The sequence below is a fragment of the Vulpes vulpes genome, chromosome 2 (genome assembly GCF_048418805.1).
Source record: "Vulpes vulpes isolate BD-2025 chromosome 2, VulVul3, whole genome shotgun sequence".
In the NCBI taxonomy this organism is placed as follows: Eukaryota; Metazoa; Chordata; class Mammalia; order Carnivora; family Canidae; genus Vulpes; species Vulpes vulpes.
In genome coordinates, this window is record NC_132781.1 from 30,779,329 (window position 1) to 30,805,596 (window position 26,268).

The following is a 26,268-nucleotide window of genomic DNA, read 5'->3' on the forward strand; positions in this document are numbered from 1 at the left end:
TCCTCTTTGTCATCATTGCCAGGATTCATTACACCGACAACCATGCTTAATACAAGTCTGTGTATCTACTTTATCTATCATGATTGCATAATGGCCACTTCTTGAAGGCACTACTTAAATTCCTTACTTTTCCTGGAGGTGAGGTATATTTCATGGAAGCAATAAAAAAAAAACAAAAACCTACAAACTTCAAAGCAAGACAGACTTGGACTCAAAACCCATACTAATTAGGTTGCCCACACCTTTATAGCTCAACGTCAGACAAGTTGTTTAATAGTGCTGTATCTCACTTTTCTCACCTGGCAAATGAGACTCTTTAACAATCTCAAATGTATGTTGAAAATTAAAAGCAATAACCTTCATAAAGAGCTTTAGACATAACAGATGCTCAAAGTTCTTCCTCTTTTCTAGGGACAGTGGATAACCTGCAAACATGCAGTATGCTGATAGGACAAAGCATTCCCTGAATTGGACCACAGGAGATGTGGACTGTGGCTCCAGCCCCCACAGCTGTATTTTGTAAAACCTCAGGTAACTCAGATCGTATTCCTAAGCTTTGGAATCAGAAATCAGCATTCAACAGGGACAAACTACTATATTGGGTTGAATTGGAACAATATTTTTAGTTGGCTGGTTGGTTGATTTGTATCACTCTCTAGTTGGCTACAGTTTATCCTTTCTTCATGACATCATCCCTTTACATTACCTGCCTGCCCCTGAATCCATTTGAGTTTGTAGTCGTTAGAGTAAATAATCTTTCTTGCCCCTTCATTTAGAATATTTTACAGGGATACCTGGGTGGCTTAGTCAGTTAAGCATCGGATTCTTGATTTGGGCTCAGGTCATAACCTCAGTGTTGTGGAGTTTCACCCCACGTTGGGCTCTGTGCTGAGTTTGGAGCCTGCTTGGGATTTTCTCTCTTCCCCTCCCTCTCCTCCTCCCTGCAGCATTCTCTGTCTCAAAAAAAATTTTTTTTAAAAGAAAAAAGCATTTTACAAGTTGTGTAACTAGTACTCCAAAATGTCCTTGTTCAGAGCATTTTTACACACTAAACATTATACATACAATGCTTTGGATCTACATTCTTTTCAACACTCTTCAAAAAGTTTTAGGCCTGAAAACAAAATGAATGCCTCTCAAATAAGAAAGATGAACAGCAAAATTAAGGAACAAATTTTCAGACTCAAAGTATATGACAGCATATCAGCCATTCAAGTGCAACTCAACTAAGGAGGTTTGATATTGAAAAATAAAGTTTAAATTATAAGAATAGGTTAATAATTTATTCTTTAGGCAACTTGGAATTATAGATATTATCAAAAATCTTTTCAAATTTTTAAGGCAAAATTGCATCTAATAATAATGTGAAAGCATCAGATGGAGTTCTTTAGGAATTGTAGTTCCTTTTTTGTTCTCTTGCCATTCTTCTTGGAAAAATGTATACCATAGCTTCTGACATTTTTCATCCATTTCCTCCAGTGATTTTTCCAAGTTAACAAAGGAGTGAGGAAGAGAATGGTTATAGATGCTTTCTCATTCAAAAATTTCCTACTATATATCTTTATTCCTTAGAACTCAGCACATTGTAGGTGCTTAATAATATTTATTGGCTTAATCATCTGCTCAGAGGAAGGTAAAGAAAGCACACCTCAGGTGCCATGTATCATATAATAAAATATTTTTGATTGGTTCTTCATAGGACATCTGAATTCTGACATTATTCAGGGAAGCAATGTTCCCAGCATCCCTTACTCCTAGTAGGGGACATGTGACACAGTTGCTACCAAAGAGGCATAGCATTCTAAGTCTGCTCAGGTTTCTGGAAGCACTGACTTAATAGAGTAGATGCATGGCATTCTTCTTTTTGTTTTGAGTCCAGGTGTGCTATCTAGAGGAACAAATGACACTTTAATGTGCAAGTTGACAAGCCAACATGCTGGGGGTAGTGGGGTAGAGAGGCTTAAAGACAGTGGCCTTGATGTCATTGATGAACTGCTGCACCAGGGCTGGACCACATCCTTCCATAATGCTAACCATGAAGGCAAACTAAACCCTATTTGTGTGAGATGTGGAAAGTCAGGGCTTTTTTGTTTTTTGTTATTTGTTTGTTTTTCTACTTGTACCCCAAAATCATCTGATTGCTATACCATGGGGAGGGGTGGTTAAAATGGAGGGGAGATGAAAGCTTTTGACATCAGAGGCATTAAGAAACTTTGAAGCTAGGAAGCTGGAGGGATATTCTGGAAGGAAAGTGACTGTCAGGTAGTATATAGGTAAGTAAGTGAAGCTTTTAGGGAAATGGACATGGTCGGGAATTAGATACACCTTGAAGTCAAAGATAACGGTGGGTGATGGAACTACACAGTTTCCTAGTTCAGGACAGCACAGGAAGAGAACTTAGAAGTATAAAGGAATTGATGCTCACCTGGCATGCCCCTTACATTATTCATCTGTGCATCTCCATTTCCTTGTCAGAAATTTTGGTAGGAGTATGGATGGTAGATGATTCAAGGTAAACTTCTTGGAATTGCATGGAATGGAACTTTTCTCTAGTCAAGTCATAAAATATCCCTTACTAGATTATGAGATACCACAGGGTAGAGAGGAGAGGAGAAGAAGTTGGTTAGTGCATGTTGGGCTTGAGGACTGTGGGACACAGATTTGGAGATTATTCCTAGGCAAATATACATAAAACTGGGACATGCGGCTTTGATGTTGCTTTAGAAAAATAGTTAATTTAGGATAGTTGGGAAGGAAGTCATTTCTGTCCTGTGGCTATTTACAAATAAACATGTATCCAGAGATTTCCAAAAGCTTGATATCCCTAAGATATATCATTTAGAATTTTTTCCCAGTTTCATCAGTTTTCCAGACCTTAGAGAAGCCTCCTTCCACACCTGAGTGCTGAAATTCAGTTAATTGTGACAGGAACTAAGAGGTTTACCTTTCATCTTCATGCCTCTCATTGAATTCTATTTCTCCAGTAGAGATTTAATCACCAGCAGTGGGGGATAGGATGATTCTCTTGCCATCTGTGAGCCTCAGTGGAAGTTGTCTGGTCCAGCTCATCACCTTTTCTTTCTTCAAGTTTGGGAAATTCTTCTCTTCTGTCAAATATTCTCCGAGCTCCCAACCCCCTAAAGACTACCAAATATCTTCAGGGTTTCAGCTAAATGAAACTTTTCCCATGAACCCCAGAAATCTAGGAATTAGGTTGACTATAGTTAATCAATATTGCCAAATATATGAAATCACTGGCATATTAAATTATCATGTATATATTCATCTGCAGTCTGTGTATGAACACACATATGGAACCCAGCTGCATGCCAAATGATCATATATATTTATATGATAAGTCATCATTTATCTATTTATATATACATCTTACGCCCAACAATAAATGGTTTTTAATATAAATCATTCACAATGGCAAAATATGTGAGATTCTATGTTTTTGCCCCAAGACTTTGATATGACTGATAGAAAACTACCAATAGATGTGAATAAAGGATATAATAATAATATTGGGATAGGACATCAAAAGATAAGAAACATTTACTTGGAACTTTTTATATAAAACAGGAGACGACACAGCTTGTCCCCATTTGAAGCTATAGGCTCCATAGGTTTCTTAATATTCCCTGTGAGATGTCCATTGGCTGATGATACCACTTGTACTGGGTTAAGAATTGTCAGGTTTGAACCAGCTTGCTTTTGCTGAGACAACTTTGCTATTCCTTCCCCAACCCTGGTCTATTCAGGTCATAATTCTTCCTACTCATGAGATAGAAGTAGTGAATGTAGATGCGAGCCCAGACATCCCTCGATGTCTCCTGTGTCGCGGCTTGAAAAACATGTCAGAATCTCAGGTCTGCCTGAAGTTTATACCTATACTCTACTTCCCGTCTAAGAGTTAGTTTTCTTCTGGATTCAGCCCATGTGGTTCATTTTTTTAAATTCATGATAGACACATATATATAGAGAGAGGCAGAGACACAGGAGGAAGGAGAAGCAGGCTCCATGCTGGGAGCCCAACGTGGGACTCGATCCTGGGACCCCAGGATTGCGCCTTGGCCAAAGGCAGGCGCCAAACCACTGAGCCACCCAGGGATTCCCAGCCCATGTGGTTCAACCAGGAAAAGAATCTTTCTAAAAATTGTTTTGTAGTATAGGGAGATAACCAGAGAAATACCCATCATTATTACCAGACAAGTACTTAAATTAGTCAGGATTAGGAAATGGTACTATATCAATGAAACAAATTGAGCTATTCCACTTTTCTTTTTAAAACCAATTGAATTATTTACTTCTCTTTTTTTGGAAGGAAATCACAGTGCCCAGATGAATAGTGATGTAGAGAACCACTATATGGGCTTACTGACCATTGGAGTATCTTTTTTTTTTTTTTAAATGAAAGTTTATTTAGTTATCTTGTCATTATTTTTTCCACAACTCTACATCCTAAAAATGTAATTTATCATTCTTTTCCCTACTGCTTTGGAATCATTGCCCTGCTGTGAATATACCACATTCTATTTGTCAGTGGAAGTCCCTAATATATTTTTGAATGTATATGCTTGAATATATATTCTTCACAACACAATTACAATGAAATGCAAACTAAAGTACCCAACAGCCAGTTTCTCTGATCGCATCATTGGCCGACCTGTGCTTTCTTCACTATTCTTCTTTTTATTTATTTATTTATTTATTTATTTATTTATTTATTTATTTAATTGGAGTTCAATTTGCCAACATATAGCGTAACACCCAGTGCTCATCCCATCAAGTGCCCCCCTCAGTGCCTGTCACCCAGTCACCCCCAACCCCGCCCACCTCCATTTCCACCCCTTGTTCGTTTCCCAGTCTTCACTATTCTTCTGATAGAGGGGCCCTCTTTCTGCCTCTTGAGCATGTGTACAGTACCCCCTCTTTACCCATAATTTTGCTTTCTGCAATTTCAGTTAACCGTCCAGATCTGAATAGCCAGAAGGTCAGTAGTAGCCTAACACTGCGTCACAATACCTACATGATTTATCTCATTTTATCTAATCACATAGGCAATTTATCATCTCCTATCATCACAAGAAAAAGGGTTAGGACAGCACAATAAGATATTTTTGAAGAGAGAGACCATATTCACGTGACTTTTATTACAGTATATTATAATTGTTCCATTTTATTATTAGTTATTATTGTGAATCTCTTACTGTGCCTCATTTATAAATTAAACCTTATCTTAGGTATGTATGTATGTATAGGAAAAAACATATTATATACATATAGGGTTCAGTACTATCCATGGTTTCAGGCATCCACTGGGGGTCTTGGAACTTATCTCCTGTGGATAAGGGCAGACTACTGTGATATACTTCTGCTTCAAGGCCTGAGTGCTGGCTGTCACCTCTCTCTGGCCCCTCTTTGTTCATGTCATTACAAGTCTGACTCTTCTCAGTGTTCAGTTCTCTTCAAGCATTAGTTTCTCTGACAGGCATTTCCTGAGCTTCCTAGCTAAAGTACCTACACATAAACTCATCTTTCTATTGCTTTGTTTTCTATTTTTGTTTAGAAGTTAGTGCTTTCCTAGATACTAGTTATCTCTTTAAAGGATTGTGTGTCTTCCCAGTTAAAGAAAAGCTCCAGGAGAGTTGAGACATTTTGTGTTATTTTTCACTGTTTTCAGTGCCTAGCACACATTAAATACTTGATAAGTTTTTGTTAAATGTCGAATAAAAGATCAAAACATAAAAGAGAATTGGGAAAGGCAAAATATAGGAAAATATTGTTAAAATTTTGTTATAGAGGGGCATCTGCCTTGCTCAGACAGTAGAGCATACGACTATTGATCTCAGGGTTGTGGGTTTGAGTGTAGAGATTACTTAAAAATAAAAAATAAAAAATAAAAACTTCCTTAAAAAGATCTTATTATAGAGAAAGCTTTTCTAAGGATACCACCAAGTGGAGAAACATAATCAAGAGATTAGTTTATACATAAAATTGAAAAAATTCTGTCTAATAAAAATCTCCATAAGAACAGTTGAAAGAAAATATTGTAGCATATATATAATTAAAGTTGGTAAATACTCAGTTCAGAAGTGATGCAATACCAAAGACAGTACAATAGGGAAGAGGGCAAAAATTATGAATAGGCAATTCACACATGCAAATACTACAAGGTATGAAAATATTTCCAAATTTATTAACAATTTAAAAATACATATTTACACAATGAAATGCAATTTGCTGTCCATAAAATTGGTTTAAAACAGCTTCAAAAATTAGAAACATGCTAAGCTGTTATCTATGTGGGGAAAATGGGTTTTCTACTATGTAACTGGTGGAAATTTGAATTGTAATGACAGTTTTGGAAGCTAGTGTCTATCCAAATTTAAATGTACAGACCCAGAAATTCCATTTCTAAGAATGAATCCTAACACTATGCAAAAATCCATATGCAAAGATGTCCATACAAATTATTGCAGCATTGTTTTTTTTATAAGATGTGTTTATTTATTTTTAGAGAGAGAAAGAGAGTGTGTGTGAAAGCAGAGAAAAGAGCAGGAGAGAATCTCTCTCAGATTCCCTGCTGAGCACAAAGCCCAATGAGGGCTCAATCTTATGACCCTGAGATCATGACCTGAGTTAAAATAAGAGCTGGACGCTTAACTGACTGAGCCACTCAGGCGCCCTTGCAGCTTTGTTTATAATAATAGTATGGAAACAATTTAAATCTTCAAAAACAGGAAGCTGGGAAATGCATGGTACACCCATGATGAAATTCTCTATGGCCATTAAATTGATAGAAATAAATCTGGGTATACTATTTACGTTTGAAGGTACAGTGTATATGAGTGTGGGACACCTGGGTGGCTCAGTCAGTTCAGCATCCAACTCTTGATTTCAGCTTAGGTCATAATCTCAGGTTGTGCTTAAGATTCTCTCTCTCCCTCTCCTTCTGCACCGTCACCCCCTACAGGAGTGCATGCAAAAACAAAAACAAAAAATCCACAATGTATCTGAGTGTACAATGATGCCTATGATATAGTAAGAGAAAAAACAAGCTGAAGATCAATATGTGTACCATAAGTCCCTTCTTAGGAAGAACATTCTAATCTGTAAATAGAAGACTCCTGACTACATCTAAAATAGCAAAGGCATCTTATGATCTTATATGACAAGAAGTCTGGTGAATTGTTACAGGGTTATTTTAATAACCAATGATGTCAGAATATTGGCTTAATGACTCCATGATTCTCTTGGTCTTTCTTTCATTCTGGTCACAGAATGATTGTAGCTGCTCCAAGTAATGAGTCTCCACATCAGTTTTCCAAACTGAAGAGAGCAGGAGAATAGTCTTTCCTCTCATGAATCTATACTTTTGCTTAGCACAACAGTCTGTCATAGAAACCTCCAAGATTTGCTCTTACTTCACATAGTCTTAAACTGTGGCACATGGCTACACCTCACTGCACAGAAGCCTACAAAAGTATCATACAAAGGAGAATGGATTTTATGGCTCACTTAGTGGTATTATGATTGATCTCCAGGGTTGGAAGAAGAGACTGCTGCCATGTAGTCAAGGATCTCATCCCTCAAAACCATGGGCTACTAAAAAAAAAGATTGATAACTTGGACCTCATTAAAATGAAAAGATTCTGGTTCTCAAAAGACATCATTAAGACTATGAAAAAAGCCTGGGAGAAAATATTTATTAAACACATATCTGATAAAGGATCCAGAAGATACATTCTTTCAAACTAAAAAGAAAGAAGACAAATCAATTGAAACAGACGAAAAGACCTTGAGACAGCTCAGAAATGAGACTATCCAAATGACAAATAAGCTTATGTGAAAAGCTTGCAACATTATTATCCAAAAAGAAAATTCAAATGCAAATTAAACCACAGTAAAATCCATTGTATATCCACCAGAATGGCTACAATTTTTAAAATTGACAATAGCAAGTGCTGGTGATGGTGCACAGCAAATAGAGCTCTGATATGCTGCTGATGGGAATGTAAATTGGCTCTGCCACTGTGTGGTAGCTACTAGCTAAACTTACAAAATTCTATGGCCCAGTAATTTCACTCTTGGATATAGAATTCAGAAATGAGAGCATATGCCCATCAAAACATGTCAAGGAATGTTCTGAGCAGTTTTATTCATGATATCACAGAACTGGGAGAATTCCAGTTGTTCATCAATAAGAGAATGGATAAATTGTGGTATACACATTCAATGAGAAACCACACAATGATGAAAGAGAATGAACTCCTGAATCATGTAATAAATCATGTATTAATCTCACAGAAATGCTATCAGAAGCCAGACACCAAAGATTATATGCAATATAATTTAATTTATATGAAATTGAAGAACAGGTGAAATTATGGTTATAGAGATAAGGAAGAAGAGTGGTCTCCTTTAGTGGGAGGGGGCATGATGAGACCTCCTGAGGTGATGGACATAATTGTATCCTGAGGTGAGTGGTGGTAAGACAGCTGCATACAATTGTAAACAGTCAGTGAACTTAAGATTTGTAAACTTTATGGTATGAGAGCTATACCTTAATAGAACAAACCAAAAACCTCAATTGTAAACAGTCAGTGAACTTAAGATTTGTAAACTTTATGGTATGAGAGCTATACCTTAATAGAACAAACCAAAAACCTCAAACCAGCAAAAAGTGAATTATTTTCTCTGTATTAAAAATTGGGGTTTTTGTAGCTGGAAAGTAGAAATTTGATGATCATAGCTGTTGGGTTCAAAGGACATTGCCACAGTTCCGTTTGTATACATATATAATCACACACATTATGTGCATACAAATATATGCTTTATATAAGCGTACAAATTTTTGAAAGAATGTGTGTTCAACTGGTAATAGCAATTATATTTGAAGATGGAATTGGATACATTTAAAAATTTTTTGTTTACATATTTCTGATTACTAAAACAAAAGGAAAATCATAACATTAGAGGAGAAATCTTGAGAGTCTCTAGCCAAATGGTGTTAGGTGTTTAGGGAATTGTATTTTATAATGAATCAATGGAGAGAAATGGATGAGAGACACCCCCCCCCCCCCCGGAATTCTGGGGAAAGTGGTAGGAAAAGTTACCAAGGGCTGCAAAGTCTCCTCTAAGCTCATTTCAGAGATGGAAAAATCTACTAGGAAAATTAATATGCCTGTGAATAATTGAGAGCTGCCTACAGTAGAATCTCCTGAAATGACATTTTCTCTCTTATGAATGATGAAAAGAGTAGGCAAGCAACCTCAGAGGTCATCTCATTTTATGCCCTAGCCAATGTGCCAATCTTTTCCGTAATTCGTACTTTTAAAGTGTCTCAACAGTTGTGTAATAAATGGAAAATATGTCTTTACTACCAAGTAGGGGATGTGTGCTGTATGGTCAGCTGGCTGGAAAATAGGCTGTCAAATCACCCTGGTGGTTTACTTTGCCACCTAGAGTACTGTTGTTGACGATGATGATGATGATGATGATGATGATGTGTGTGTGTGTGTGTGTGTGTGTGTCTGTCTGTCTGTCTGTCTCTCTGTCTATGGAAGAGATTCAAAGGGTCTGAAAGAGAAAGAATCTGTTGATGTGAGCAAGGCTACTTTTTAGAACTCATTTCCTAACACTTGCTTGGATTCAGTAATGATATGTCTAACATTGACAGAAAAAAATAATCTAGATCTTAACTCAGTGCTTCCATTCTAGTTTTCTCTGTGCACCAAGAAAAAGTTCTTAACTTCTCAAAAATTGAGAACAAGGTATGTTCTGACATGGCTTTCTATATGCCCATTCTCAGTTCCTGAAAGCAGCAGAAGTTTTGCAAGTGGTATTATGTTTTCTAATATTACCCAATGAGGTTTTTAAAAAGATTTTATTTATTTATTTGACAGAGAGAGCCCAAGAGAGCAGAAGCAGGGGGAAGGGCAGAGGGAGAGAGAGAAGCAGACTCCCCACTAAGCAGGGAGCCCAACACAGGACTCCATCCCAGGACCCAGGGATCACAACCTGAGCCAAAGGCAGATGCTTAACCGACTGAACCACCCACGTGTCCCTCCGTACCTAATGAGCTTTATATAATTATTTACCATTACTCCATTATCTTTCTCACATGAACTATTTCTTCCACTCATTTAATACGTTATGCTCCATGCACCTTTTCTTCCCTGGTTTTTGAGCTTCCAAGCCTTGATACTGGGGGAAATGAATATAAAAGTAGATTTTAAGGAATATCTGAGGACTAGAGCCACACTTCTTTATTCCTCAGACTTGCTAGAGCCCTCAGGACAGGGAGGAGGAAAATAAAGGAGGATGAATCAAGCACAGAGTATTCCTGGAGTAACAGGAGCTCTGTGCCAGGCTTTTTGGGTTAAATCCAGTATGAGTAAAAAAGAAAGACTTCAAGGTAAATGTGTTGCATTTGAGAGCAGAGGATTCTATGTCTCACTTCTGGAGCACATTTCTGGAAGGCAACAACCCCTCAAAGAAGGTGTCTAGGCTGATAGGACTTTAGACAGACTCCTTGAGTTTCTCAATGTGTAGTGTGATTTAGATGCAACATAAAAATCCCCCTGAGAGGGACCCAGAAGCAGTAGAGAGAGAACCAGAACAATGTTTCTGAATGAGGACAACCTGTTTAGATTAATAGCAGGAGGGTCATGGGAATCTCTAAGGAGACTAGCAAGGGCAGTAGGCATCATCTCAGCAATGGTTTGGCCCTGGATAAGCCTCCTGGCTACTTAAACCACCTCTGTGAAAGGCAGATGGGGGACTGAATTCCTGAGCTGAGACTGGTTTTCTGCTGCTTTATTAGGATGTGGCTCAAAGTAGAAATTGAATTACAAATAATAATAATAATAATAATAATAATAATAATAATAATAAATTTGCATATCATCTCTCATCCTCATCCTTTGACCATGGAGAAAGCATGACTTTTTATCCTTCTATTGTTACATAATGGATTCAAGTTGAACCACATTTCTCTGAAGCAGAGACCTGTGTTCCAAAAATTCTATGTTAAGGAAACTGATTTTTTAGAAAGTATTTATCAGTTCTTAGAACATCCCCTTCAACACTCCACAGAGGTCCATGCAGGTGACTGGTTGGGAAGGAACAGAAAGAGAACTGTACCTGAGCACCATGCAGAAACCCTCTGGGCCAGTCTCCTATAGACTCCTATAGACTCCTACAGTCTCCTATAGATGCTTTTCCTGGAAAAGTAAAACAAATTTGGGGAAATAAATGCAAGGATAAATAATTGTTTCCACATACAACTCTTTCATACTGCAGGAAAATTTACTTCCTTAAAGTGTTAGAGAATCAGAAGAGCATGTGTTTGCTGTGATGATAGGTTATCTCGTGGTGACTTTAGAATCAATGAAGAATTTCACTGTGGCCTCGCAGAGTCCATTGTAGACATCCAATTAACTGTGAACATGTCACCCCATCTCAGGACAGAAAGCCCAGAGATGTCACACAGGCAACAATGTTCTTCCTTTCAAAGCACTCCTACTGTGTTCTGAAGCTATGGCACGAAGCAGAGAGGTGCCTAAGAGTGAAGAATTGAATGGCATTCCTTGTCTGGAACCTATTCCTCTATCTCTTCCTACCTCTATTCCTCATCCTTTTTCTTTTCTTACTTCAAATACCCAGTGGCTCTGATTGGTAATGTTTTCAGTGTTTATGATGGAAAATGTATCCTCTTCCACTCAATGGAAAATGTATCCTCTTCCACTCATCTTTCTTTCTGACCCTTTTTTGCCCCTTCTCCATAGGCACTGCAACCTTCAGAAACATGGCTTCTGTTGGCTCAGCTGCATTTTCTCTTTTGTACTAAAGAATGCCTTCTTCCAATTTATTACCTGGCCCTTATTGCATTGGGTACCCAATGGACTTCCCCTCCCAACTCATTCTCCTCTGGGTTTTTATTTAATTGTGTTTCCACTGTATAAAATTATGTCCTAAAGATATACCCAGGATATATCTTAATCAATTGCAGAAAGATTTGCAGACATGGAAATGATTGTCATGAAGGAATAAGTTTATACCTGAAGTTTATACTTGCAGATCCTCAGAAGTGAGAGACAGAGGGTGCCATGCAAGGCCACATGGGGAAGCGCACCCAGGTTGGCCAGGGGATAGAAGGGAGAGGAAAGGATATGGCCCAGGACCTTTATTGAAATTCTGGGCACGGGAGGGGGTGGGTAGTGTGCTTGGGAGGCATAGTCAGTTAAGTGTCCAATTCTTGATTTTGGCTCAGGTCATGATCTCAGGATTCTGGGATTGAACCCTTGTCAGCTCCGTGCTCAGTGGGGATTTGCTTGAGATTCTCTCTCTCCCTTTACCCCCTTCTCTGCTTATGCTCACTCTCTCTCTCTCTCTCAAATAAATAAATAAATCTTAAAGAAAAAAAAAGAAATTCTGTGGGGAGGAATGGATAAGTCAGGGTAGGTATGCTGAGTCAGTTAGAGGCTAGATAACTTGAATATTTTTGGCAGGCTCTGGATTATAGTGCTGATCTTTTGTTGTCTAGTACCTGGCCCTGGGATAATTTAGGGAGGAGGCATATTGGCTTGGTGTGTGAGAGTTGGGGATGTGGGATCTGAATTGATTGTTTTGTACATCAAAGGCATGCTCATAAAGGAATCATTTCCTAGGTTTAGAAATTAGCTAGCCTTGGGAGGAACCCTATCTCTGTGATCAAGATTTGAAATGCCAGAGCATCAAGAATATGGAAAATTAAGAAAATACAGTCAATACAAGTTGGTTTCATAATATACCATTATCGTTGGTCTATGCATTGCTGCTTTTACTTTATGTTTTTCTAAAATAAAGAAGAGCTATAATCACAGAACCTAAAATCTAGGATATTATCAATGATTTACACTGACTTATGAGCTTCTATCCTAATCTTGTAGAGTCCAACAATTCCTGCTGCAGTTTAGTAATGGATCTCAACACCTCATATGGCGAAGAATATCCTATTTTGGATGACTGCCAATGGCCATGTACCTGTCCTGTCCTCTCATCTGTCTCATCAGCTTGAATTTCAAGCTCTTTGAATGTTTTCCAACCTGTAACTTAGACACTGGCAAGCAGAAGAGCATTTCAGTTGGCTTCAGTTGAAAAATTCATGAATGCATGGAGATAGATGTTGATTGAAAAAATACATATATTACTTTGTGTCTGCATAACTCAACACCTCAGATAATGACAAAATACTCTTCACGTCTCTTGAACAAAAACCTAAAACCAAGAATTTGGGAAAGAAAGAGCCTTTCCAGAGAGCTTTCCAAGTCAGGCTTGAGGCTATGGTAACACCCACAAGAGTCTTCTTACTGTCTAGATTTTCAGCAGTCCCACTATTCATTTTGAATGAGGGCCGCCAGACATTGTCAAACAGCAGCCAGCAGACATGAAGGGACGGGGCTTCTCATAGCTTTTGCGAGTATTGATGATGATGTTTTTTTGCACAGGGAATTTGAGGGATGTTATGTTTGGAGAAACTGGTAGGACTGTTGTTGAAAAATCAGTGCAAATCAGATGCCTACAAGAAAGGACTTTGGAAAAGCCAGCGGTACACAGTCACAGGCAACAGGTATTCTGGGGAGGGGCTGTGTTGGGATGACGCTTGGGGGACTTCAGACTGGCTTTCCAGTTCCTCGTTGCGATCCGAGAAGCTCTTAAGTATTTCTCTTTCCAGGTGTTTAGAAATATGACAAAGAAAGAACTGCTGTGTACCCTGATGGCTGGATCCGTTATTCCTCTTTCAGCCCTTTTGTTTTCTGCCCTTTCTGTAGTTCTGGGCAAAGACATCCACATGGGTTCCTGAACTATTGTTACAAGTGGAGAAATGTGTAGGATCAAGGTTTTAGGTCTTCACCAAAACATCCGTTTTTTTTTTTTTTTTCAGCTTCACATCCTGTGGGAACTTTGGAATTTGGCTTTGTTATGTCCTAGCCAATACCTCATAATCAAAGGGTTTTTAGAAATTTCCTCAGGTCTCAAGTTCAAACTGAACAGTGGGTCTGGTTGTATTTTGTGCAGATAAAGTATAAATCATTTTCTGTCAGATTTTAGACTTCCTGAATGAACTGTCCTGGTAAAAGAGTAGTTGGGTATTCAAGGCTTCCACAATTTAGGGACTTCGGCTGGATCCCAGCATATTTAGGAGACCCCATTTGAAAATATTTACCCATCCAAATGAAATGAAAAGGTGCTTGTCCTACAAATGGCCCCTGAAATAACTTTGCAAGTCCATCCCTTGCCACTGAACAGTGGCTATTACCCTTGGACGCTGGTGAGCAGGGCTTATAATTCTGGAATAATTTTCCTTTGAATTTATGTCTCTTCAACTTCAGTTCACACATCAGCCTTCTCGTCTCCTCTCCCATGTTAAATTGGTCCATAAAACTCCACACACCATAAAATGGGATCTGGGTGGAGGTGTGGCAAAGCATCCCCCAAGGTCAACATTATGATAGACTCCCATCTCACCCCCCCCCCCCTTACCCACCCCAAAAGAAAGTGGAAACAAAAGGCATGTTGGTCAGGAGACTCCACTTCTGGCAGCCTCTAAACAGCTGTATGTTCTTGTTTAGCTGGGATAACAGCAGCCTTTATGAAAGGAGGCCTCTTTTCTTTCTCCCCATGACCCTTATCTGAGTAATGGTCTGCACAGGAGATCAAGAAAATGCCACAGTCTCAGTAGGTTCTAGGGAGCTGACACCAAGGACTTCCTGTGGCCTGGCTCCATCTGCATGTGGAACAGCTCAGCCTAGAGCAGCCAGCTCTGATCGTGTCTGAAATATTTGGCTCCTGGCTCGGGCTGTGGGCTGGCTGTCTGGTTTGTTTGAACACAAACTAGCCTGAGAGTCTTTGTGTAGAATGCTCCTTGAAGCTTTTTCCATGACATCTGCCAATTAAATGTATGAATTACTCTGTTTACTCCTCTGTGACAGGGCAGATAGTTTATTCAGAAGCAAAGGATTTCTTCTCATCCTTGCTTTTTCTTCTAACATTTGATTAGCTTCTTTTATGTGCCAGAAACTGGGCAAGATGTTTTACATTTGTGCTTTATTCCTCAATACAGCCCTGATAAAATGGGCTTAGGGTTGTCATTTCATAGACAAGCAAACTGAGATACAGAGATAGGAAGTGATTGATCTAGGGCCATACTTTAAGGGCATAGTGGGAACTAGAATCGAAGTTTCCTCATTTCAAGGTTTTTTGTTATTGTTCCTTTTTAATCTTTTCCATTTCAATTTCTTTGTGATTAATGCTTGGCTATTTTGAGTTGTTATTTGAGTCTTCATCCATTCATTCAATCATTCACCATGAGCAACTACTAGTGAGTGTCTACTATGTACAAGCTGCTAGGTCCAAAGACTAAAAGCACAAGAGTCTGCAAACGTTCTGTAAAGAGCCAAATAATAAATATTTTAGGCATCGAGGGCCATATAGTTTTTGTTGCAACTTCTCAGCTCTACCAGTGCAGCATAGAAGTGGCCATAGACAACAGGTATATGAGTGTATTCCAATAAAACTGTATTTACAGAAATAGACAGCAGGTCAAATTTGAATCTCTAGCTGTAGTTTTGGATAGACTACCATGCAGTGCACAAGCTGCACACTCATACATATTATTCCTAGTGAGGCATCACATAATTATATATGTTGACTCTGAATTCTGAGCCTGTCATGACAATGAGGATCCCCATGCTTGGATTATCCCTTATATTCTAAAAATTATCCTCAGAGGCTCAGCTAAGTAATCATTGCCTTCTATGGTGAGATGGCATCTCTGCCCAACAGCACTGCTCTTGCACCACTCATGGAAATGTTACTAGAGCTAATGAAACTCTTGTGTGACTTGGTGGGCAAAGTGTTAAATAAGAGACAGTAACAAGAAGGCTGAGCCTCAGAGAACATGGAAGAGTCTAGGCTTGGGCATGGTCATCCACATACCTGTTTACATTGTAAAACTACTATACCAAAAATAGCTATCATGGATTGATGTGCATGATCTCACTTGATCTTCACAACAATCCAGCTCATAAGTATTGCTATTTCCACATTACAAATGAGGAAAATAAGGAAACCTAGAGAAGTTCAGAATCGAGGTCATACAACCAGTAAGTAGCCAACTCAGGATTTAAGTTGAAGTCTGCATGTTTCCAAATTCCCTCACTGCCAAAGTAGAATGCTTTTGAAAGAAGAAAATAGAAGAAAGAACAGTCAGCTTTTATGTTGTCATTTTTAATTGCTTCCATGGAATCATGGCAGCAAGATGAACTATGGGACCACTTGACAAGAAAGATATATTTGTGGGGACAACAACCACAGAGTATATTCCTATTAACTGTGGTGGGATTCCTGAGGCACAAAAGGCCTACTTCCAGTGTGTGCCCACAGTGCCCTCTACTGCCCAGGAGGAATACGACCAAGACTCTGTTCTTAGGTGCGTTCATGAAGATGGAAGATCTTTACTACCAGTTGTTGAAAATTGGAATTTGAGTCATGGTGTGAGATTTTATTAGGATTCTTTTCTTGTTACTTCCAATAATTGTACACTGTACTGCTAGATTGGGGGTTGGTTATGTGGAAGGGGATAGAGAAGCCACAATCCACCCTTGGTTGCCTCCCACCTGAACAGGAGTGCACATCTTTTCTAGGGTGGCCTACAGTCGATTGAACAGTGATGACATCTGGGTGAGGAAGAAGTCAAGGAAGCTACCAATGATCCCCGGGGGCATTTATAGCTCCAAGTCAGGTAAGTTTATTCATTACTGAAAAAAAAATTTTCATGGAAACGAGCAGATAGTGCCCTGACTCAGTGGGTGCAAGGAAAGGGAACAATGTCAAGACAAAAGAAGACAAACCAACTGATTGCTAAAGGAGCTAGAATGGGAGAATTAAAAAAAAGAAATTAAATAAATAAAATATCCCCCTTCATGGTACAGTGGTGCTGTGGCCTGGGGATGGAACTGGAAACTTTGTGTGGTAAGTTCTAGTGGGATGTGGGTTGGGCCAAAATATATTTGTCTCCAAGAAATACATTTTTCAAAATGCTAAGCTTTAATTTTTTTTTAAGTAAACAGCCAGGAAAACGCCAGGCTTGATCCTTTTTTGAATGGGGCCCTGGGTATGTCTTATGGAAGTCGGTGTGAGGGGAAAACCCTTGGTAGCTTGACCCAAGCTAACTACTGCACTGTAGGTCCATTCAGTTCGGCTTCCACCCAGCCACTTTGAGTCTCTGCCCTCGTTACATCCTGGGCTATGTCCAAACCTCCCCTTTCCACCCCGCTGCCGGCACATGATGTGCTTCCTTTTTTCAAAGAAGCAGCCATGTTGGAAGAAATACAGGGCCCCAAAAAACAATTTTGTTGGTCCAGTAGTCAAATCTCTGAGCCCACAGAGACATTTCTCTGCCTACCACATTTTCCTTGGCTCGTCCGGGCTCCATCCCTCTAAGCAAACATTCTCTCTACATTTAGACTCCTTCTAACACTGAGTATAATGTAATGGAAAGAAGCATTGAAGACCTGGGTTTTAGTGGTTTTACTCTTAACTTCCTTAGTGTTTAATATCCTAGACTTTCAGTTTTCTCATCTTTATTCAGTATTATCCATAATATGGTGCCAGTGGAGAATCAAATGGGATAATGTACACGTTAATAAGTGTAATAGTCAAACAAATATTTATTAAGTGCCTGGTATGTGCTTGGCATTGAGAAATCTTAGGCTAAGACACAGACTTTGACCTTGAAGTGTTTATAATTTTGTCAATGAGAAATCTTAGGCTAAGGCACAGATTTTTGACTTTGAAGAGTTTATAATTTTGTCACAGAGGTAAATAGAGAAATAGGTAATATCATGTGTGAAGATTGGGTTCTGTTTGTTTGTTTTGCTTTTTTTCTTCTTGGCCATAGAAAACCAGCCTATGACCTATTCCAAATCTATACCCATTTCCACTAATTTCCCTGCTTTGGACCTCAGATTTCTATTTTGCCAAATGAATGGGTCCCTAGATAATTTGTTGGACATGTCTGAAGGTGAAAGGAGGTGCTGTTAATAACTGTGCCAACTATGCCAGAGCAACTGGTTGTAAATGGAAGCTATCCCAAGTGATCAGAGATTATGGTCATTCTACGAACGAGTGGGGGCAGGCATTCAGTGAGATCTTGAAAGTTTATTCAAATTCTCACAATTTATGACCTTATATTTATTGTCACGAGTCTTTCTTCCAGTCCCAATTAGCCCATTTCCTCTTTGGCTGCCCTTGTGGCATGCTGCTGGTCAGTAATATAGAGAATGAGCTGAACACTGGCAATCCCTGAAAATCCTGATTGCTGCCCTCACAGGTCAAATCCTTTGTTGGTCAAACTGCCATATTCTTTGTGGCCACATCACCTATTGGAGCTTAGCCCAGTTGGCTGGGAAACTAAATGAAAATAAACTCAAACACAGGCAGCAGAGGTCCTGCTACTGTGGAATGTTGAGCTCCTGAATTGTCTCTTCCTCCATCTCAGATGCTTTTTATATGACCCTCCTCTCCCAATGCAGTGAGCCCTGTGCTCACAGGGATGGCAAGTTTCCAGACAGCACATAGATTTATTAATACCCACCCACTGTGAGTTTTGGCCAGCTTAAGATCAATATGAGGAAAGGATTCATGAGGTGATTTTGTGTATCTCTCTCCTTCTATTCTCTTTCCTCCTCACAGTTTGATCCCCTTTCTATATCCTCTGTTGATATTTCTATGGGCTTGGAATGAAGTCTTAAAGTTTCTTGATTTTTCATTTACTTGCTGTCCAACAAAAATACCCCAACCACAGTGCTGGGGCAACTGAGACTCAAATGAATCACAGAGGAGTTCTTGATAACCTTTAAAGACACAATTTGTGTTAAATGATATGAGATTACTGATAGAGTCTCTTACATATTCAGGCTATGTGTTGCTTCTCTTTCCAGAATTTTATACTTTAACATAATCTTGAAATGAAGGTGATGTGATTGGGCTATTCATACCTCTTCTCAAACACATACCCATGATCCACATACGTATCTTATTGTAGAGAGTGGTAACTATTGGGATTTGCATGTCCCTAGAGTTTTCTTTTCTTTTCTTTTTTAAGATTTTATTTATTTATTCATGAGAGAAACACAGAGAGAGAGAGAGAGGCAGAGACATAGGCAGAGAGAGAAGCAAGCTCCATTCAGGGAGCCCGACGTGGGACTCGATCCTGGGACTCCAGAACTACACCCTGGGCCAAAGGCAGATGCTTAATCACTGAGCCATCCAGGGATTCCCTAGAGTTTTCTTTTCCATCATCCTTTCTATCTCTACCTTTATGGAAAGCACTGAAGAATTGCAGGAAAAGACGGGTTCTGGAGAAGTTTCATCATCCCAGCAGGCATCATAGCATCTGGTCCCAACTGTTTTCATCTACATAATAAAACAATTCATTTTGGTGGCTCAATTCTGGAATAAGATTTTGTGAATTAGGAACCAGGTGGGTATCCAGAGAGGTGACTGCAAGGTGGAAGGTTGAAGGAGAAAATACATTGATACAGCTACCAAATTCTTCCTGAACCAGAAGGAACTTATTGAAGACCCACTGAGAAGACCCCAGATACAATGGGACACAGGGCTTTTTTCCTTCTCATTTCTGTGCAGCTTGAGTATGCTGTGCACTCTCTACTGAGACCTAGAACCATCTTACTAAGCCCTCATCTCAGCTGACTACCTGCAGGCATGAGCAGGTAACTCAGAAATCCTGGTTCAAACTGGGTTGCCACTGTCATCACCCAATTCCTTTTTCAGGGACCTGGGACAATTACTACTCAGTAATGGTATAGGGAGCACACTGGAAGTGGAAATTAGTATGATTTGGCCTGCTGGGAACAAGGGGCTGGTCTTCTGGGCTAATTCTTGCTATTTTCTTCTGGGATAAGTTTTACTCTTATCCATGCTTTGTGTCCTGTATCCTTCTCTGTTGGTTCTCCAGGAGACTGGCCGTCTTTATTTAGTAAGTAGGACTTAACATTTGTTAATCCAAGGGCCTCAGATTCCATATGGCATGTATTGAAGGAAAGCATGCACGTTATCTCAAATTCTTGTTGCTCTATATTTTAAAATGTTATCTTGAAGATCAAAAGTGAAAACTCTCCTCTCATGTTGAGCCCAGCTGTCTTGTGGGGTCAAGGACAACCCTGCTCAGCTGTGCGCAGTAATTTGCCACTTCCAGTCCCCACCCTACTTTGCCCTGCAAGTACAGACACGATACTGTTGAGTCCCTACAACTAGGAAAGATGATTTGAAGTTTTCTGCATAAGTTAGAAAGTGTTAAGTGAGCATCTATTCTGTCCCAGATTCTGTTTTTAAGTTTAAGAAAGGGTGGCTGGGCTAACAAGATGAAAAAATACATTTTTAAGAATATATCTAATATTTTATTGAGGGATATTTAAATGCATGACATGTAAATAATTGGAAAACAGCATATAAACAACTCATAACAAGGCAAATTGAAATAAGAGGCATATGGAAGCATTAGCAGCTCCTAGAGGAAGAAGCTGTTAATTCTGCCTGGGGTATCAGAGAGGACTAGTCAAGTATGTTAAAACTCTGATAGTTTAAACTGAGCTTTGAATATTAATCCAAACATACATTCCATTGCTATTTACTGAATGCCTGGTTTAAGTGACAGACAGTGCAGATTATAACAACTCTTGCCACCAGGGAACTCAAGCCTACTTGCTGAGCCACGTAAATTTATTACCATAAAATAAAAAAGGTTTATTTTATGCTACTAATTATAGCCTCACATTTTTTTAAAGAAAAGCGTTACTGTGTACTAGGTTCATGCATTAGCCATTTCATTGATTAATTTTCAACTCATTATCTAATTATAATGCACAATCATCCCATACATTAGTGTCTAATATGTTTCCACAAGAGGAAACTTGTTGCCTTGCTAGTCAGTTGAAGAATCAGAAATTGAATTCTTTAATCCATGTCTGATAGATTCCAAAGTCAATGCTCTTATGTATTAAACAAGCATTGGGTGGAGAGAACAATGCAAAGTAAGAGAACGAAAACAGGAAAGCCATAGAGAGTAAAATGATGTTACAGGATTAGGATGGGGCACTTCTTCTGTGGTTGGAACCTAGACCATCCTGAGGGATTTTATGCAGGGCTACCTAGGTAGGATGGGATTTGATTTTTGAGGCCCTTGGATATCATACAAAGGAGCTGAGTTTTTATTCGGTAAATCATGGGTACCTCAGCAGGGCTTTTAGAGAGAGAACTTAACTTCATGAAAGTATCTCAGCATTAGTAATTAATAATGATGATGATGGGTTTCCTGAATCCTCTATATGTCTTTCTGAAGTATATGGTGAGGGTTAGGACTCTGGGCTGTGGATTTAAAATTATTTTCTTTTCTGAATGGATACAAATGGCTTGCCTGGAATTGATCTTTACTCTTTATGAATCCAGGTGTGCAAAACATATAGTAACATCTTCATTTTTCTAGAATGCTACTTAATTCTTATATGACAGAAAATGTAGTCTTATGCAGACATTTTAGGTTCAGACATTCAAATGAAAATTTACTCGCCCCTTTATCTTTGTGTGGACCAAAATTTGGAGGGGCTTTCAAGATATGAAGTGATGGGGGGAGGTGGGAGGAGGAGGGTGGTATCCAATCACTGGTATTGGTATCTGTTCTGTCCTGCCATATTCTTCAGCTATTGGTCATAAACTTTACCATTCTCAATCCATCCAGCTCTTTATAGTTCTTCTATAGCCTTTTGCTCCCCTATCTGGAGAGTTTTCAAATGTTTTCTCACACCATTCTGGAGTCGTACAAAACTTGGCAGACTAGCTTAGATCTTCCTAGAACTTGATAATTTTCTGAAACCCTCATCAGGAAGCAAACACAAATCCCTTCTCTCATTGAACCCTCCCAGGACTTGGACTCCATCCAAAGGGGTGAGGCAGAGCACAGAGCCCTCCGGACCTGGCTGCAGCTCTCCCTTCTCCTTGTACCCCTCATCTCCCGAGCTCAGAAGATTTTTATATAAATTTGCATAGAGGCAGAAGTGTTTTGCAGGAATATTAGTTCTGCCTAATGGCATTTTCTTCCAGGTCTCTCTTGTTCTGGTGTAACCTGGATCAAACCTTTTAAGCTTAAAAGCCATGAATGTGATGAATGATGTCCACTTTCCTGGATAAAAGAGACCCACATGGTAAAGAGAGAGACAGATAAAAACACATGGTTTAGCATTTTACGGTATTGTTCTTATGCTATTAGAACCTTGATGTGAATGTTAGCACCTTGGAGAAACCAATTTGAATTTACTTTTTATCCAAAGAGAAATTTGGTTTCCATAGCCACACATTTTTCAAGATGGCAAATTCACAAATTCCGCTCTCTTATTTTCTTTGATTCCCCAACAAGGGTCTCATCTATGATCAAAGCCTTTTTTTTTTTTTAGCAGCAACTGGCATATCCTTGAAGGTATAATTAGCTACCATAGTAACTATAAATTATAATCTTCCTTTGACTTTCCAGACAACCTAAATAAGATGCCATCACTTTCCCCCTGCAATTAATACTCCCTGAAGAAATATCTGAGTGTCATGATCTATTGCTAAATTTGGAACATAGGCGCAAAGATTTGGTCATTTCCACCAGAAGTTACCGTTGTAGCAAATTCATCGAATTCAGCAAAATACATGGACATACAACTTGGGTTAGCAAAACAAACTGGGATACTGTGAAACTGAAAGCTAAGTATTAGTTGAAAAAGTCATATTTGTGTTTTGATTGCCAAAGATGTGAACAAAAGGGAGTATTATTATTACTACTACTCATTTAATTGATGCAGTGAGTTATGGGGCTAAAGGTTTATTCCCCATCACTCTTTGGAGCATTTACGGTCAACTTGCAGTGGAATGTTATAAAGATTAAGTTATGTATTTAACATATTTAATTTCTAAGCAGACTCCCCAATTATTCTTTCTCATAGTAGTGTATGTTATATTCGTTATTTGTTTGTTATTTATTTTAACTCAAAGGAGAAACTAGAGGAAGTAGGTTGGTCTGAGACAAGGTTCTCTCTGAGAAAAAAGGCAGTTAAACTGAGATCTGGGATGTGAAGGAACCAGTCAGGGACAGAATTTGTGAAAGGTATTCAGGGCAGAGAAAAGACTATGTGAAGTGCCTAGGACAGTAAAATACTTACTGTGTTCAAGGACAGAAATAACTTTTGTTCAGCTAGAAGTATTCTCTTTAGGGAAGAAAGTCATAGAAAAAGTTGCAGATAGAGGCAGGAGCAGATCATACAGGGAATTGAAGTCATGTTAATGAATTTGGGTATCATTCTAGATTCGGTGAAAAGCCAGAGGTGACAGGATATATATAGAAATAGATTGCTCTGGTGGCTCCATGATGACAGTATTTGAAGGAAAAGTAAAGCGATTATGGTGTATTTAGGGAAATCATCATGGTGACTTGTGCTAGCTAAGGGATAGTGTGTGTGTGTGTGTGTGTGTGTGTGTGTGTGTGTGTGTGTGATGGATATATATATGTAGTATATATACAACACTATGTAATATATAGGCTTATAGAAAATATAATAAATAGTATAGTAAATATAGAGCAAATAGGTATGGAGGAAGAAGAGCTAGGACTTGCATGGTCTGGTCTAGAGTCAAGGAAGAAACCAGGCCAATTTGCAGGTTTCTGGTATGAACAATGGGTAGATGGTGATACCATTACCAAGATAGTGAAGAGTGAGGAGACAAACATATTTAGGAAGAAGATCAAGAGTTTGCTTTTGGACATGGGGGATTTGAACTATCATGTAGGTTGTTAGTTGTATGAATATGGAGCCCAAAAGAAAAAAATCTGAATGGGAGATAAAAGTTCCTGAGTCATCAGCTTATAGGTGTCATTTAAAATAATAGGAATGAATAGGTTTACCAAGGGAATTCAGAAAGTTTAAGAAGATAGCCTACAACTTAGCCATGAAGTATTCCTATATTTAGGAATATATATAATATATTTAGAAAAGGATGCTTCAGAGGAGACAGAGAAGGAAAGTCTAACAAGGAAGGAGCCAAACCATGAGAATATTAAATGCTGCTGAAGGATCTAGCACTCTCTGCCATTATGGAAGTGATCTACATCTGCACTGTTCATTATGGATCTGATTTTCATATTGAAATACTGTTTCATAACAATGAAAATCTAAAAGGACAACAACTGAAAATTGGCCACCAAATTTGGCACCAGAAGGTTATTATTGCCACTGAACATGGAGGAGGTGAAATGGAGGTGGAAGACTTTGGCTAAATACCTAGTAGTGCAATTGCTGGGTCAATGTTTATAGCAGCAATGTCCACAATAGCCAAAATATGAAAAGAGCCCAGATGTCCATTGACAGGTGAATGGATAAAGAAGATTAATACATACATATGTGTATGTATATATATATATTAGAATATTATATACATATATATAAATTAGAATATTACTCAGCCATTAAAACGAATTAAATCTTGCCATTTGCAAAAACGTAAATGGAACTAGAAGGTATTATGCTAAGCAAAATCAGTCCCAGAAAGATAAACACTGTATGATTTCACTCATGTGGACTTTAAGAAACAAAAACAGATGAATATAGGGGAAGGGAAGGAAAAAATAAAATAAGATGAAAATTGAGAGGGAGGCAAACCATAAGAGACTCTTAACTATAGGAAATAAACTGAGGGTTGCTGGAAGGGAGATGGCGGTGGGGAGGAACAGTTGAGTGATGGGCATTAAGGAGGTAATGAGCACTGGATGTTATGTGCAACTGATGAATCACAAAATTCTCTCTCTGAAACTAATAAAAAAATTTTTTTTAAAGAATTGGAGGTGGAAACCAGTCTAGTGTAGATAGAGAAGGCAAAGAAATGGAAATAGAAGTTTTTGGACGACACTTGAAATATTGCCTCTGAAAGGGAGCCATGAAATAGGGTAAGAATGACAGGAATATGAAAGTTCAAGAGAAGGTATTTTATCTGGGGGAGTAAAAATGCCATTTGCTTATTTATTTATCAGATATTTATTGAGCACCATGAAGTTTCAGCACCGTTACACACACTAGGAGATGGGTGAACTGGACAAGAAAGGTCTTTCACTCACTGGATTTATAGCCTATTGGGTGAGGGGAGACAATAAACAACAAACAATAAATTAATTAACTAAAGGATAATTATATAGAGTGATAAGTACTGTACAGGAAACAAAATGAAGTTATAGGAGCAATAATGACTGCCAAGGAAATGACAGCTATTTAAATAGGAGGGTCAAGCAGGGCCTTTCCAAGGAGGTTAGGTGACCCAAGACCAGCTCGCTCTAAGGAATGTACCAGAATGAATCATCTGAATGCTGCTGAATGACCCAACTGAGAGGTAAAAATTGATAAGGTGGGAGAGAGGGGGATGAGCAAAGATGCAAAGTTGAGGAGGTAAAGGAAGATGAGAAAGAATCATCTTAGATAGGAGTAAGGATACTTCTTCAGAGGTGAACTCTATGGCTTGAGTGATATGAAGAGACTGAACAACTATCGTTAGTGAGGAGCTTGAGAAGGCACACTGAAAGCATAGAGAGTGATGATCAGACGTAAGATACTTATGGTCCTGATCAGGAGGTGGTGTATTCTTGGACAAGCCCAGACCATGATACCAAAGAGAAACATTGAAGAATAATGTTTTGGGTATTGAGGTAGTGGTCTTCAGAGCCATGGTGAGAAACAAAGAGGCTGGGGTATTAGATGGATTGCCTACATGGATGTTGAAATCAGCAAGATTGATGACTAAAATTGGATGACGAGGAAGAACATGAACCAGAGTTCATTTATTACAGTATATGAGAAATGGCCAGATAAATGGTAGCAGCAAGGAGAGTATATCTGCAGGGGGTAAACCTCAAATAAACAAAGGGTTTGGCAAGAAAGAACAGAAATTTCAGTTTAAACGTGGGAATGGGGAGCAGGGGGGATATTGACCTTACCTCTTTATCCTAAGATATGCAGTCCTCTCTGCTTGAGAGGACTTTGAGCAGACTCTGTTGGTTCTTTAGCTAATAGCCATCTCCTCATCTTTTCCTATTTGCCTAAAAATCTCAATCACGTATCAAGTACTAGAGGATTAATAATGCTTTGTCTAAGGTCACAAAGTCAGTATCATTCCCCT

General features: G+C 38.8%; 1 protein-coding gene across 1 annotated transcript in view; it reads left to right on the forward strand.

Annotated features, from left to right (window-relative positions):
• Window positions 1-411: 411 nt before the first annotated feature.
• ANKFN1 (ankyrin repeat and fibronectin type III domain containing 1) overlaps window positions 412-26,268 on the forward strand; it is a 450,535-nt gene continuing 424,678 nt past the window's right edge. The window contains exons 1-2 of the mRNA XM_072747535.1: window positions 412-531; window positions 16,695-16,792. Of these exons, the coding sequence (XP_072603636.1) occupies window positions 16,759-16,792 (34 nt within the window). The 5' untranslated portion in view covers window positions 412-531; window positions 16,695-16,758. The remainder of the gene's footprint in view (window positions 532-16,694; window positions 16,793-26,268) is intronic.